Here is a 15,438-nt window from a genome sequence, read left to right on the forward strand (position 1 = left end):
CAGCACTTGTAGCTGAACAGGAAGTGCTAAAAACCTGTGCTGTGATCTCTAGTGACGGGACAAAGATGTGTTAATCGCTAGCTTTCCACAACAAAAGGTGTTCTAGTGCTATTTCTATTTTACCCTGTAAAGAAGTCTTCGGTCCCTTCATCTACATCAACAACTCCTTAGAAAGATACACAAGTCCAAAGATGTGTCTTGGTCTTTTACTCATTCCTCCCATGAAATCTCAAACCAACTCCAGGATGTCAAATCTGTCCCTTCCTTTAAAGTTTTCTACTATTTCACAGTCCTATAATGATCCACGTAACAAGTAATTTTCATTTTCAAAGTTGAATACAGATCGTTTTTAATGTTCTATTCCCTCACCTAAATCCACGGTTCTAATGAAACCTCAGATTAACAAGTGGGTACAGGAAGCTGCACTTACTAATGTCTAAGGGCAGGCTTAATCTTTGTCACTGAGATCTCCTCACACTTTCTTCCCATCCTTTGCTTGTAGCCCTCAAATGGCCTAAAGGTGTTCCTATAATAACAGGGCCATCTAGTGGTAAAATGAACTTTAAAAACTAACTCTGTATTTTGTAAATACTTCAGCTAGTTTGCCTAGGGTTAGCTGTCATCTTGTTCTGTCAAAATTGCTTGCCTGTCTTTGGAAAAGCAAAAACCTAGAGTTTCAATAGCTCTAACTATTGAAGAAAGAAGAAAGAAGACACAATGAAGACTGAAATCTAGTGTGCAACAAAGGGCAGTTTAAGAGACTGTCTAATGTAGCAATTACATAAGTTGTGAGTTTTTTATTTCCCTTCATATACACACACATATATATGTATATATATATAAAATCAGTACTGTTCACAATTTTTTATATCCATCATGCTTTCTGAAATCAAACAACAAACTGTAATGAGATTATTATCTTGTTCTTAGGTTCTAAGTATCTCCATGTCACCTGGGGAAAAAAAGTTGTAGCCTCTTCGGTTTAATTAAAAAAAAAAGTTGGATAGAAAGGTGGCAATGATTGAAGGATATAATGAGAAAGTTCATCTCCTAGAGTTCCTATAGGATTAATCCCCTTAAGGCAGTATTACTTGCACTGTTCTGGTTAATATGATCTCAGAACTCACACTTTCCCCTCCACACAACTGATCTTATTATATCCCACTGTTTATAGTGCCTTGCTGTTCTGCTCTTCTCAAGCTCCTTCAGCAAATATATATTATGGAACAAGCAGTTTTTGATGGGACAAGTAATTAAGCATTACATATACATATATAGAAAAGGTAAGTTCTTTTTTAGTTAATCAATTTGTGACTACTTAGAAATCTCTAATGAACCCACTTGTTCTGTGTCTTCATTAACAGGGTTTCATGAGATACTGTAACTATTTAAAAGTCAGCCCAGTTCACTTATTGAGGAGGGAGGGAAAGTGTTCCAAAAGCTCAAGTTTCAGAAATGAGGCATCTCTTACCAGTGTCACTATTGCACATTCAGCTGTCAGCTGTGCAGCACTGAAAAGTGTCCGGACAAACCGGTATATGTGCTTGTGATCAGGGTCATGCTTGTAGTAGTCATCTGGAACTTCTTCCCGCTGAAAGAAAGTTCTCTGAATTACTGAAAATCTGTCTTATTTAATACTGACCCTAAAGAACAGCCACACATGGTTATTTCTTCTCACCAAAGTGTATACAACCCTTTTCTGTCACAGAGACAGAACAAAATTATACTGAAAGAAGCCGCCCTGCGATATCACAAATATTCCAAACAAAACACAATAGCTGTAGCTGGTATCTTTGTTTTGAACATTTTTTTGATCTGTAAGGCTAATGGGAAAGAGCATGAACTACCATCATTATTGCAGGTGCTTACTATTGTCCATAGAACATTTTACAGACTGAAAGAGATGTAAAAAAAAAAAAGGAGTCTTCTTCCTGCAAGAAAATCACATGTATATACACACCAGGGAAACACTGACACTTCAAAAGGCAATTAAGAGACTTCACAAGATTCCTCTTCCAGCTGAGGAAGAGCTGAAGAACACATGGCAATAATTCTGTCACAGGTAGAACTGGAAGGTAATTTACACTGTCTTCATAGGACTCATCCTTGAGAGACTCCAGAAAGACAACAAAACTAATAAACAGGTAGATTTAACTCTGACACAATGCTAAACTATTTCTAAATACAGGGGAGAAGAAAAGCTCAGAAATAAACAGTCTGTAAAAGCAATTCTTATATGAGTATTTGAGAGACACTGTGATATTCAGCACTCTTCCTGGAGGGATGAAACTTCAAGAGCTCCAACTCTGCACACTGGTTCTGCAAGACTGATACCTGATTTCTATCTACAGTCCAAGGTAGATCTATAGTATGGTAAAGACAGTAGCTGAGAACATCATACCTGCCTGACATTAAACAAGTAGCTGTAAGGTAAGCAAAGCAGCAAGCATTTTCCTGTGTTTTGTAGTTTAAAAAAGCCAGGTAGCAGTGTCAAGTAAAATGCAGAGGTAAGTTAACTTTGTACTCTCCACACAGCCTTCAAATACACCACTAACCAGTGGCGGTTACCTCTGCAGGGTGGGCATGCAACATTAGGAATAACATGAGCAGGACCCCTCCTGCGCTACAAGCAGTACAAAAGCACATCTGGAAGTACAGTTCTGCTGACTGGAACTGAGGAGGAAGGCACTGAGACTGGTATTTGTGACTAAACCCCATGATACTGGTAACTGGGTCACATTAGGGTCAACAGAGCCTGGATTTGAACTCCTTGTGACTGCATCTTTGGAAGACAAGGTGTTCAGAGATTTCTTCCAGCTAATTAACCTTTTTAAAGGAACAGTAGGTACCCAGGCAGAACGCCATTGCTATAGAAACTAACAAGCCATCTGTGCCTTTCCCCTCAGAAGTATGACAATCAGCCATAACTCTATTTCTGTCTGTATGCTGCACCAAGATAAAAAAGACCTTTAAGTGTTCCCTAAAGGACACAATGATTTTCCTCTCATTAAATAGGAGCTAGGCTATATGAAAAGATCAAAGGATGTCAGGTTGTTAAATAAAGAAATTGTCTGATGAAGTGGAGTTCATCTTACATAAATAATTTTCAATGGAAAACAACAGATTTGGGCATTTAAAATAGTTCTGGACCACACTTTTCCTTTTGAAGTGCTACAGTCCATACAAGAAATCTTCAATACAGCTCTTGTCCTGAAGTTGTTTGGGGTTTTTTAAAATACTAAATTGTTCATTAGAAAGTGTTTATAACAAGCCAAATCCGTGAGAGAGGTTGAACTGCGTTCACTCAGGTAAGTCCCAGAGCAAATTGAATTGTTAAAGCCACTAGAGCTTTGCTAAGTTAATTTCAAATGAAAAACAAGGGAAGTGGTTCTGTAGGACAGGCATTAAGCTAGGAGTGCTCAAACTGGATGTGAAAAGCACACGCTCCAGTCTTGAACTTGCCTGTACTCTGAGGTTTTGCATCTTATAGATTGTCTAAAAAGGTGTATGTACCAGGATCAGTCACATTAAAATTGCATGCTGAATTGCTCCTAGCTGTTATTGCAAGCAGCCTTAGGCATATTTGCTTTAAAATGTTGCCCTTCAGGTTTTTTAAAGACCAAACTCGCTGTTGCCTACTTCATGTGATGCTTCACATATTATGTTCCCCCATTTGCAGTCATTAAAAGGGTAGGCACATACCTACGGACCATGTCTTCCTAAATAAATAGGAGAGACTTGTAATTAAAGTAGTATTAAAGAAGGGAAGAAAAGAGAGAGACAAGAAACTTCAGATATGGAATATGGAAGAACTGGGCACATGCTGCTTTCTCCTTACAGTCAAAGCATAGAAAACCAAACTTACTTTGCAGCATTTAAAAAGACTGGGTTCTGTTTGTGATTTAGCTGATATCAAAAGTCATTATTTGCTCTGTATATTATATATAAAGGTAAAATTTAAGATCAATTTGATTGTGACCTGGTGGTAATACATTTTTCTGACTTATACAATACAAATCAAGGTGTATATTGATACACATTCAAAGGATCAGAAAGTTACACTTACTGTGAGAGGATGAGATTTTTCATCAAAAATATCCAATGATCTGTCAGAATCTCTACAAAACAAAAATCTCTGGTTTAGCAACAAGAGTTAATTGGTATTGGTATGCCCTACTAAAAATTATTGTTCTTCCAAGAGGATAAAGGGACATATTTTATAGTTCAGCTTTTCCTAGAATGAGATATTTTTGCAAATACCATATTTTTGCAAAGCCTTTAATGATGAGACCTTACAACTGAATATTTAAGATGCTAAACAAAGAACAGCTATCCATGTTCTTGTATTATGCTTAGTACAGTTCTCCCTTAAAATGTGGAACTGTCTCACTAATAGCATTTACTTCAAAAAGTCAGCTATAATTCTGAAGCATATGCTGTAACTAGCTATAATGGCAAGGGTTATATGTACATGGGACAGACTTCCTTCACCCATCAAAACTAATCTGTACCTCTGTATTCAGGAAAAGCTAAACAAAGGCCAAAGGCTGATTTGTTATGAGTTAAGTGTGTTTTCTTCACTCCCTGTTTTGATGTCTGGATGGGTGTATTACTGACTCTTCCACAGCAGCTCAAGACGGGGGACAAAGAAGAAGCAGATATAGCATAAAGTGCCAGTTTTTTCAGCTCCTTTAAGTTTCACCAGATCATATTTGACTCAATGATCTAGGAGGTTTTTTCCAGCCGTAATGATTCCACAATTTTGTATCCCTGGCTCAAAAAGAAAGTTATTATATTTCACCAAAGGAAGAGTTCACTCACCTGTTCTTTATATGGTAGAATATTGCTAATGTTACACTAAAAAAGAGAAAGAAAGAAAAAGAAGATTTAACAAAGCATATTCCATGCACACTATTCCACTGCAAAAGCTGTCATTCAGGGCAAAATATTACAAATCTATTTTGTACAGGCTTCCTTTCACATTCTCAAGTACTCCGTGTCTCATTTCTGATGTTTAACTGTCTAGAAAGAAACTGGCTAAATCAAATTTGCTAGCTAAACTACTTTTACATTCATTGTACAGATATTTGTGCAACAAAATAAATGTTAAGCAACATTTTAAATATATACTTTCATTTCCTGATTAGGTAATACAAGTGGAAATGTGGGGTATTCCCAACTGAAATATAAGTTCTACTTGATGTTACATATACTGTTGTAGAGATTCTCCTGATGTTTTAACTCTGTATGCCCGGTTGTGTAATTTAGGAACTGTCTGAAAAAGAGAATAATAAAAATGATACTATGCCAGCATAATCCAAGAAGTGGACAAGATCAGATTTCAGTCTCTGCTAAGTGAAGCAATAGGTTTCACATATTAATGCTCATCTACTGTGGCTAAATTTCAGGTTTTTTACAACAACAACACTGCCATCACAGGAATCTATCACAAGAAAGCTCTGATCTGTTGACAACTGTACACCACTTCAAAATGGCACAAGCATAATTTTTTAGGTTTTTGCTTCTCTAGAAAAGAAGTGACACGCTTTGTTTGAAAGTGACGAATAGACTTATACATTTCCAAACTCTACTACACTGTCAAAACAGTGAAAGCCTTCTGGGACTCAATCTGGTCAGCCCTCCTTTCCCCTCAAGCATGGTAAACTTTTCTCAACTCTCACCTGGTATGGTCTAAGTGCTAACAACCCGAAAAATCAGGTCAAACAGCCATTTACACTGGAGAATCAAGGCAGCTACACAGTTATCACCTACTACAATAACAAATACCTCAAGAAAAAGGAGAAAGGCTAGAACTAAAACCCAAGTCAGCAACACAGTTGTTTTTCACAACTAGAGGGCAGACTAACTCCACTGGCAAGTAGCAAACACAGCCCTGCAACTTTTCCTGCAACTCCATACAAAACCCATTTCAAGTTTTCCCAGATGAAGAATTTCTGGATTTGGCTTTCAATGTGAATTGAACTCCCCCCCTCCACCCAGCACACAAGTGCTGACACACTTCTGCACTACCTCAAGTGGACGATGAGAACTTCTTTGAAATACGACAGTACTAAAACAAAAGCTCACTCCAGCAGTCAGAATTACCAGACCTCTACACCCCTTCCATGACCGACCTGAAGAAGCAGCGCTGTGCTTCTCTCAGTCAAGTGCACAACTGGTTTTGGAACAGACAGGACACCCAAAAATCCCAAATAAACCTTACAGTGCCACTCAGCCCCTCACAGATGACAAACAGTTCTTACCACTTAATTGTGCTTCTAAGGTTAGGCTGACTGACAGTGCTGTCATCTATAAATATTGTTGAGCATGAACTGTATTTTTTCGTAAGCTGTCCAGGAGAAACCTTGGGGGAGAAAAGAAAGGAACAAAAGAACTGAAATACATTCAAGAAGAGGGATTCTGTAAGCTTTGGTTTACCACACTGAATACTGGCTTTACACCTCAAGTGCTTACTGCACAGGGGGTCTTTGTAGATGACTGCTGCTGCAATCTAACCTACCCTGTAGCCACCTAGTTCCCTTGTGAAAGATAGGTTTATGAATCATCCGTTGTAATATACAACATGGTGTTTTTAGATAAATAATTTTCATTAGAAATAGCTGCAGCTAAAGCAGTGAGTCCTCTGATTTTCTCAGTTCTCTTGCATTCCATTCTTGTCAGTTTGTGATTCAGTCTTTCCTCTCTGTGATGTAGTTATTAATCATCATCTCCCTTCTTTTATATCCTATACCTTTACAGTTGTGGTTATCCAGTATTGCTTCCTGTAAAGACAATTTTGCACTTGGGGTTTTTGTTATTAGTTTAGAAGAAAAAGAAACCTCTTCCTGACATTGCTCACTTCACACACGTCTTGGTTAGCATCTGGAATCTGGAAATAGAGTACTGCTATTGCCCTGACTTTTACTATTATTATTTTGACCTAGCAATATGCTCTATCATCCATCCTGACTCTGAACATTATATACTGTAAGGAATCTTCCTATATAACCCACAGCCAGGCTTCCCTGAGTACTTTTAGAGAATGCCTTGCACTAGAGATAGGACATCAAAACTGAGGGAGGAATTTTAATCAAACAGTTCAAGATTCATTAGTTTTTGCCAAAATGTTTTTAAATGCCTTGTCTAAAACTTGGAAGTTCTCCATATGAATATGTTGGCACCCTTCACAACTCAATGGTTGCCTGTGAATATCTCCCATTCCAGCTGAAGTTTGCCAGCAAAACCAATCCAATCACACTTCACCTTGGTGCTGGCAGACTAAAGCTGGAACTGTGACAAAAAAAGAAAGAAAAAAAAAGAATTACTCCCACTCCCTGCATAATCACACTAAATACAACAGACTTGAAATACCATTATCTTACCAATATCTTCTCATTTACACTTTTGATACACCATATTTTTTAAGCTTTGTGTTACTAACTTCTATTCTTAGCTTTACTAATCAATAATTTTTTATCCAGTTATTAATGACACTGCATCTTGTTTTGTTTTGGTTTCTTTTTGGTAAGTCAAGTGTCCAACTAATATTTGCAGAAAAAGCTCAGAGCATATTTTCAGATATTAAAACTAATGGATTATGACTTGTTTATCATGCTGCTGATGTTTGTTCATCATTCTGTTTTCATACTGGATACACTTCTTACAATAAGTCCTGTAGCAATACTCAAACAGAGAGTCATTTAAAACTCAATGAGAAATTAATGTAGTTTTATTTCTGTTAAAAAAAACATAGACAGTTTGACTTGTATTTTCTTTTTTACTGTTCTGAAATGCTTAAGACTGATACAATAAAAAGATGAATTCTTATTCTTTTGACGTCAGCCATTCTATGCTCTGTGATACTGTGCCTTTTATTTTTTAGACAAAGGCAAAAATAATTCAGTTTTATCTTGCTAAGGAGGATTTGGAACATGTGTAGGACTATATACCTGTAGGACTATATACCTAGAACTACTACAGTTGTTTCCTTGAATTAGTTTTTGTCCCAACATGCTAATATTATCTATATAGAATCTGGTTCACTTACATGATTGATATGGTTACTCTTCCTCTTCTCTCGCACTAGAAAGAGGGAGAAAGAATGTGAATTGAAAGCTTGCTAAAAAACAATCCCAATTTACATTCAAAAAAGTCATTCTATTAACCTGGTTTTCTAAAGTACGTGAGTATTAAAATTTCGAAATTTTACTTTAAGCATCTGGAAAAGTAGTTTGAGGAAAAAATGTCAAGTTTTATCAAGCTAGTAAGCTACATACTACTTCAAACTACCCACATATACATTTAGAAACTACTTCTTTCCATCACACTAAGGGGAAAAATGTCTCAGCTTTGAAAAGATGCTATGTATCATGAAAAATGGAATGATTTCAGACAGTTCAAATAGGCAATGTCCAATATCCAACAACAACCAGAAGCAAAACCAGGACACACTGAACCTGCTGAAGACACAAGGAGCAAGTGAGGTGCCCAGCATTATTTACATGTTCTCTCTTCTCCTATTAGACAGCAGAAGGTATTTCACTACACAGAAGATGCTGACACAAGCTATGCACCTATTTATGATATAACTGCAACCATGTTATTTGATAATTTTAAACTATGTCCGTCTTTCAAAAAAGATTGCACGGTTTAACTTCCAGCTGTGACAGCAGCAGCACAACAGTGCTCTTAGAGGAGAGCTGAGAGTTGCACACATGCACCAAGTATACAAATGTGACCAGCCTGGATAGCTGACTTCTCCAAAATTTTAACCTCAGATCATTACCACTCTTTAGCAGGACACATTCTCTTACACATTTAGAAAAACTGACAATTGGAAAAGGGTAGCCACAATTTTTTTTGTCCTTTAGCATAAATTAAACTCATAATCCTGATAACATCTCAATGAGAAAGAACTTACGGATATTAATTCTACTAATTCTGTCGAAGGTTAAGCAAAGAGGAACCAGGAATTTAGAAAATAAATTCCTCTGGTGAACTTCTCCATAAAAATCAGTTCATCTAACTAATACAAACTTCAGATCATAGTTTAATAGTTACTATCTCACCTACCAGACTATTTTTCTACATGTCTACACAATTCAATATATGATATTTGAAGAAAACCAAATCACGTTTAAAAGCAATACTACCCCCAACAAGCACGTTCATGTAGTTTGAACATGTGCAGCCAGGCTGAAAGGCTGCACAGTGAAACTGCACAACAGTGTTCAAGAACTGTGTCAACTTGTGAGTTGCAACTTCAGCATCCCTCATCTAAGAGGTGTTTGAAGCGAGCAGGTCAGAGCCTCTGGCTGGATGAAGACTGACCTTAGAGGCCCCGAGGAAAGAAGTTTCTATATTTCCTTGGTATCATCCCCTCTGGAGAACCATGCAGTGCTTGTTCCCACTGCTCCCAGACTATCTGAGCACTGCAAACTTGATAAAACTGACAATTCTACCACTTGTCATAAGACTCTGAATAGCAGGACAGCAACTGACAGACCTGTCAAAATAATTCTACTTCTCTGTGGCAAAGCTATGCCAAGGTAAAAGACACACTGCAGCTTTCCATCAACACATCCAACCTCAAGTACAACACTTTCTCAGAAAAACTGTGCTTCAAACAAGAACCAGCTATAACAGAAACAGAAGCATTTTAATAAGACTATCTTGAACTTTTTATTAGTTGCAACTTCAAAATGTGCTGTTGTCAGAATTTGTTTTTATTTGTGCAACCCCACTCTTTAACAGCATTTTGGAATGCACAAATTATAGTAATTTTTCGAAATTGACTTTTATTAAGTAAACACGGGCTCTGCAAAGAAACTGAAAATCCCAATACATACTTATTATTAAAACCAGGATTCAAGAATAATTATCCTCTGAAACTATTCAAACAGTTTAAAACAACAAAAAAGCAACTGATATAGATTGATGGCTTCGGCTTATTATTTCTCACAGAACACTGTCCTTTTTTTTTATATAATTTAAAACAACTTTTAAAACAGCCCTTAGTCATAAAAAAAACCCACCACTGCTGGAAGCTTGAATTACACTAGTGAAGAAAGCTGTGCTCCTTCAGACTACTGGGATCTGCACTGCAAAAATCTGATATTTAAGCATTTTGAAGAACAACTCATTGTCAGGGTTAAGTAAAATGGTCTACAAACACATTTCTGTGTAAATACGCATATTACTAATCCCTATGCTCGAAAGAATGCAAGCACAGTGTTCTCAAGCTGTATAATTAAAATAGGCCATCATTTTTCCAGTTTTTCTCCTGCCTTTTGTTAAATTGGAAAAAACTTAGCTTACCATCTGTTTGTGACTTGCTCAGGAAAATTGTGCTTGCTCTGGGATGATCGGATGGATTAGATTCCAAGGCTAAATCTGAAACAGAAAGGACCAAAAAAAGGAGATATCTTTAACAAAAGATGATGATGATTGCAACAATTCCCACCCAGCCTTAAAATGCTCAAGAATAAATGATGGAGACAAGATCAAAACCTTACTTTTGCCAAGACAAATAAAAACTTGGTATTTTTCCCTCTGAAAAAAAGCCTGTGGACTTATTCCTACTGCCATGAACTGTGAATTAGCTTATGGTTTCCATGAAAACAAAATCTGGAAAGGGGAATCTCAAAAAACATGTATCTTCAAAAGTCAATCTGTGCCCCTGTGTGTTTGAGTAGCTGGGTGTGGGGCCTGTGTTCAGTAGCAGGCACAAAATGTTTCTTGACTTTATCAAGACAATAACTAAAAATGCCCCACCAAAACAGCAAAAAAAATAACACTGCTGATCACTCTATGCTTTACGCACCAAATACAGCAGGAAACAATCTCTGTGTCCTTACAAAAGAACCTAATAAGTAACGTTTACAGTGCTGATAAATATCAAAACACGGAACTTACGCTATTCTGTTCTTTTGGAATTTCAATTTCACGTACAGCTAATATACATTTACTGAAGAACAAAATTACTTTAATCTTTTGCCACAACAAGCCAGTGATGGCATTAGAAGAGGATATATTACTGCCTTAGATTAAGATGGAAGTGATCACAGAAGTTTGTTGATGACACTGTGAACATCATGATGAAATTCTGAGCTATGTTAGCTTTGACAGAAGAAACAGCTGTTCTGAGGAAGTCATGCTACAGACACACTGAGTTATGTGAACACATGAACACAACAATCTAGTACTGTGATCCTGTAAGCCCTGGAAAGAGCAATTTTGCATCCACTGACATTTGTCACTCTGATCTTCCTGTGTGCTACTTATGCCATCCCAACCATGCAGTGCTCACACACTTGCACGTCAGTGTCCAAGGTGGAATGCCAACACAGCTGCCACACCCCTAAAAAACAGTCATCTAAGAATTACCTTCAACTAAAAAAAAAACTCCATCTCTCAATCTTTTATGCAACCAACCAACAGAACTCTGGTTAAACAGTAGCCAAAGTAGGAACAAACTGTCTGCATGCTGAAAGTCTCAACTAAGAATGTTCGTGCTACTGCACCTACCCTTCAGCACAGCCATAGCCCTCCTGTGTCAGTGAGTGAATGGAACTGGAAAAGTACACATTCCCAAGACTTCTCATTCCAGATTCCCACTGGGGCACAGCATTGGTACCCAGATCTCCATGTTTTCCAAGTCCTTGGCTTACATTACTGACCTTATTTCCAACAGCATTGCTCTGACACTGGTCCAGGATGCAGACCACTGTAATTCTGAATCTCTATGGTATAACTAAGGCAGCCAACATGTGTTTAGGAACACAAAGACTGTTCAGTCAGGAATTTTCCCCTCCTCTCAAAAAAGGCCAGAGTCAGCCATGAAAGCAGACCCATCTTGTGAAGTCTTTAAAAGCTAATTTACAAAATTAGTATTTCTATTCTCACCTTACCATGCTCATTCACAGCACACAGTGAACAGATACCTGAATTTAATCATGCAGTTAAAATGTAAGAAGTCCTGGCTTAGAAGCCCTAGAACGGAATTTGCCTTACAGCTCATACCTCAAATACTACTAAATACACATTTGATTATCTGAAAAAAAAAGATCCAGCACACAACAGCAAGCCATACCGGCACATTTTAAGTACCATTTGTAACATCTTAACAAAACAGTAACTTACTTAAAATGTTACAAGTTTGACACGTTCCTAACAGTGACTTAGCAAACTCACTTTTAAGAGACAGTACATAGTCTGTAATGCTAGCGCTGCATTAACAAAAACAAACAAAACCCCAACAGTGTTCCAGAAATGGAAGTATTCTGCTAGTCTACCAAATAACTGAAGTATCATCAACAGACAGAACAAGATATGCAATATGCAGACTTAAAATACAGGCTATTATCAGCAAGTTATGATGTAAACAACTCAGAATTTATTTAACTTACAGTTCAGCAACAACTTTTAAAATAACTGGCTAAGTCAGGTTAGAAAGGACCTCAGAGGTCTCCAGCTCAACCTCTTGTGAAAACTGAATAAGCTTTAGGTAGAACATGAGGCTGGTCAAGGTTTTACCAAGTTGAGCCTTGAAAACCTCCAATAAGGATCCACAGAGCCTAGACCACCTTTACCACCCAGAGGGACTAATGCCTACAGGGCTATGAGACTCACTATGGAATGGTAGGAAAGAGCATGTAGGACTGTACAAGATTTGTGTCATATTCAGGAGAAGGCAGAAAGGAAGATTGTGAAGGAATAAGCATAGGACAACAGAAGGAAAAGGGCTAGAGAATTCAGTACCTCCTAACAGAAATCCCTGTTTCTCCTTGATGAATTTCAGAGGGTTGGTGTTGGCCCAATCCTCCAGCCTGTCCAGGTCCCTGGGAATGAGCAGCCTCCAGCATATTGACTGTTGCCCAACTGGCTGTCATCTGCAATTTGGGTGTACTCCATTGCTTCCTCCAGGTCACTGATAAACGTTAAACAGCACAGATGCTTCTTTTCCCAGGGAAAGACAGTACAGGATAACACTTGTCCTCCCTCACCTCATAAAAAACCCCAAAAACACTAGTATCTTGACTTCCCTAAGGTTTTGATTTACTTTGAAACCATATGACTTGTAAAGGCTCACTTCTTACACTGTTTTCGCCTGTTCTTGTGTTCCGCCAGTCCCTATATCCATGCTTCTTATATGTTAGAAATCAGGTCTCAATACAAGAATATAAGGTCTGAATATAAGAACGAATATTAGCAACTTTTATTCCAGACAAGAAGTGTCTGGAATGTCTTCTTGTCATTCCAGACAAGAAGATCCACAGCACTGCAGCATGCACTGAGTGACACAGGTAAAATGTGCCCCCCGAGCCAAGCAGACCCACGACACCATCTACGGAGAGGAACAGCACTGAAAGGATAATAGACTCTACTGACTCCAGTTCCATGGTGGTGCTGCCAGACATAAGGTGCTTTCTGCTGAACAAAGTCAGGTGTGTCAGCACCCACAGCACGTTAAATCCACAACATAGGTAATACAACAGTTAAGGTACTAATAAAGTCCAAGACACACTGCACAGCCCCTGGTACAAAACCCCACCAGAAGTGATCAAGACCAACTGTAGCTGGGCTTCTTATGCCAGAATAACACAGTATTAGCAGAAACAGTGCAACTGTTTTGTCTTGCAAGAGACTGCAAAGAAAGAAAGAAAGTAAGATGCATTTAGTGGACCACTCCTTGTAGCTTTCCCCTTCTAAGCAGACATTTTAATCATCCTGTCCATGCTGATATCCCTGGTCAACGCTTTTTTCTAAGCAATGGAAAGATCTGTCATGTGATTTGCTCATCCTAAACTGCCAGTGTTACTCATGAAATACCAAAAAGCAACAGCAATACAGCTGATGAAGGAAGCACAAGGCAAGAGGCAGATAAGAATATGAGCAGGGGTAAAATGTAATGGGAAACAGCTAAAGAAAAGCCAGAGGAAGAGATAAATCTGTCTGCAAACAATTTGACTCACAACGAAGCATAACTCCCAATACTTCATCCTGGTAGCCCTTACAAATCCAAAACTAAAATATCTAGTCCTGAAAATAAGGGTAAATCTTGATTAGGAGCTACATCACAATGTGTATTACAGAAAGCTCAAGCTTCACAGAAAGTTAACAGAAAAAGGAAGAAGCATTTATGCCACAGGATAATCAGAAATAATCATTAAAACATGCAGAAACAAGAATGAGAGAAGTGAGAGAAGCAACAGGATTTAAAAAAAAAAAAAACACATGAAAACAACTCTGGCACATTTTTGTTCTACAGACTATCAACTCAATACAAGTCAAAACACACTTTCTACCTGACCTTCGTATTTAGCGATAAAGAGGTGAGAAGGGAAGATGCCCACCAGGAATTAAGTCCATGGGAGCAGCAGTGACGTTACCACACAAGGGCCGTCCGTCTCTCTCTGAGAATAACGTATTAAAACCTCCATCTCTCAGTGCCATTTACTCACATGTACTACCAAGCTTGTCAGATCAACCCTGTCTCTAAATGGAGCAGAGAGAAGCCTGAACTTGCTTCCCTCTGCCACCATTCTCCCTTTGAGGAATGCCTTGCAGCTTGCTTGCCCTTCTGACAATCTCGGCCACCTCCGCTGCTGCCGTGTGCGCCATGTGCTGAGAGTGCACAGTCCCCCACGGGGCAGATCACATTACTTTTAAAAGTAATCCTCTGCCCCCAGCTCAAGATCTTATGTCCTTTCCTCAAGAAAATCCGCATAAGACTTTACTTTTACTCATCTGTGCCATATAAGAAGGTGTGTGGGGTTTAGGAATTTATGATGTCAGCTACTTATCTACTGGTTTACACACCACCACAGGTGACTTCTAACTATTACAAACACATTTTACACACTGCATTGTGCTACATATATTATCCCATGAATAAAGAGACAGTCAAATATGTCACTAAACAGCAGCCCTTTGACAATTTCACTACTTTAGAACAATAAACTATTGCATTTCCTTGAATAGTTTTAGCTCCATCCTCTGTTTTACCAGAGAGCAGTAACATTTTGTTACAGCACATATTTAAAGCATTAAATGATAAAATCATCTCTTTGCTGTAAACTGAGCTTCTTCACTTGTTTAGTGGGTTACTAGCTTTGACTGATGCTTGAGTTTGTATCTCAATACCTTACAGTGTGAAATATGCAGGTAGCTTAACACTCCCAATAAAGATGTAAAAATTATATCAGACTAGCAAATTTGCCAATCCATTTCAGAAAGTCTGTTATTCCTAACAATAACTTCATTAAAATTATTTGTCCTTCAAATTATGCTATTCTAATTCTATTCCTAAAAACTTTCAGGAAAGATACATCTCTGGTTTCTAAATTCAACCTGATTTGTTTATTTGTCCCAGCCACACCAAACACACCACAGAAACCAGCTCACATACGTTGTTTTCCATTTGCCTTCTCCTGTTAT

At 38.0% G+C, this 15,438-nt stretch overlaps 2 protein-coding genes across 2 annotated transcripts in view; one reads left to right on the forward strand and one right to left on the reverse strand.

The window, feature by feature from the left end:
- PLEKHM3 (pleckstrin homology domain containing M3) overlaps positions 1 to 7,827 on the forward strand; it is a 145,902-nt gene extending 138,075 nt beyond the window's left edge. Inside the window, exon 11 of the transcript XR_010431869.1 lies at positions 1,175 to 7,827. The gene's annotated coding sequence lies outside the window, so the exon portion shown is untranslated. The remainder of the gene's footprint in view (positions 1 to 1,174) is intronic.
- The window catches only part of CCNYL1 (cyclin Y like 1), a 33,501-nt gene that overhangs the window by 9,827 nt on the left and 8,236 nt on the right, over positions 1 to 15,438 (reverse strand). The window contains exons 2-7 of the mRNA XM_064660579.1: positions 10,318 to 10,392; positions 8,048 to 8,082; positions 6,264 to 6,364; positions 4,822 to 4,857; positions 4,067 to 4,118; positions 1,472 to 1,591 (exon numbers count right to left, since the gene is read on the reverse strand). Of these exons, the coding sequence (XP_064516649.1) occupies positions 1,472 to 1,591; positions 4,067 to 4,118; positions 4,822 to 4,857; positions 6,264 to 6,364; positions 8,048 to 8,082; positions 10,318 to 10,392 (419 nt within the window). The remainder of the gene's footprint in view (positions 1 to 1,471; positions 1,592 to 4,066; positions 4,119 to 4,821; positions 4,858 to 6,263; positions 6,365 to 8,047; positions 8,083 to 10,317; positions 10,393 to 15,438) is intronic.

The sequence above is a fragment of the Pseudopipra pipra genome, chromosome 7, assembly GCF_036250125.1.
Source record: "Pseudopipra pipra isolate bDixPip1 chromosome 7, bDixPip1.hap1, whole genome shotgun sequence".
In the NCBI taxonomy this organism is placed as follows: domain Eukaryota; kingdom Metazoa; phylum Chordata; class Aves; order Passeriformes; family Pipridae; genus Pseudopipra; species Pseudopipra pipra.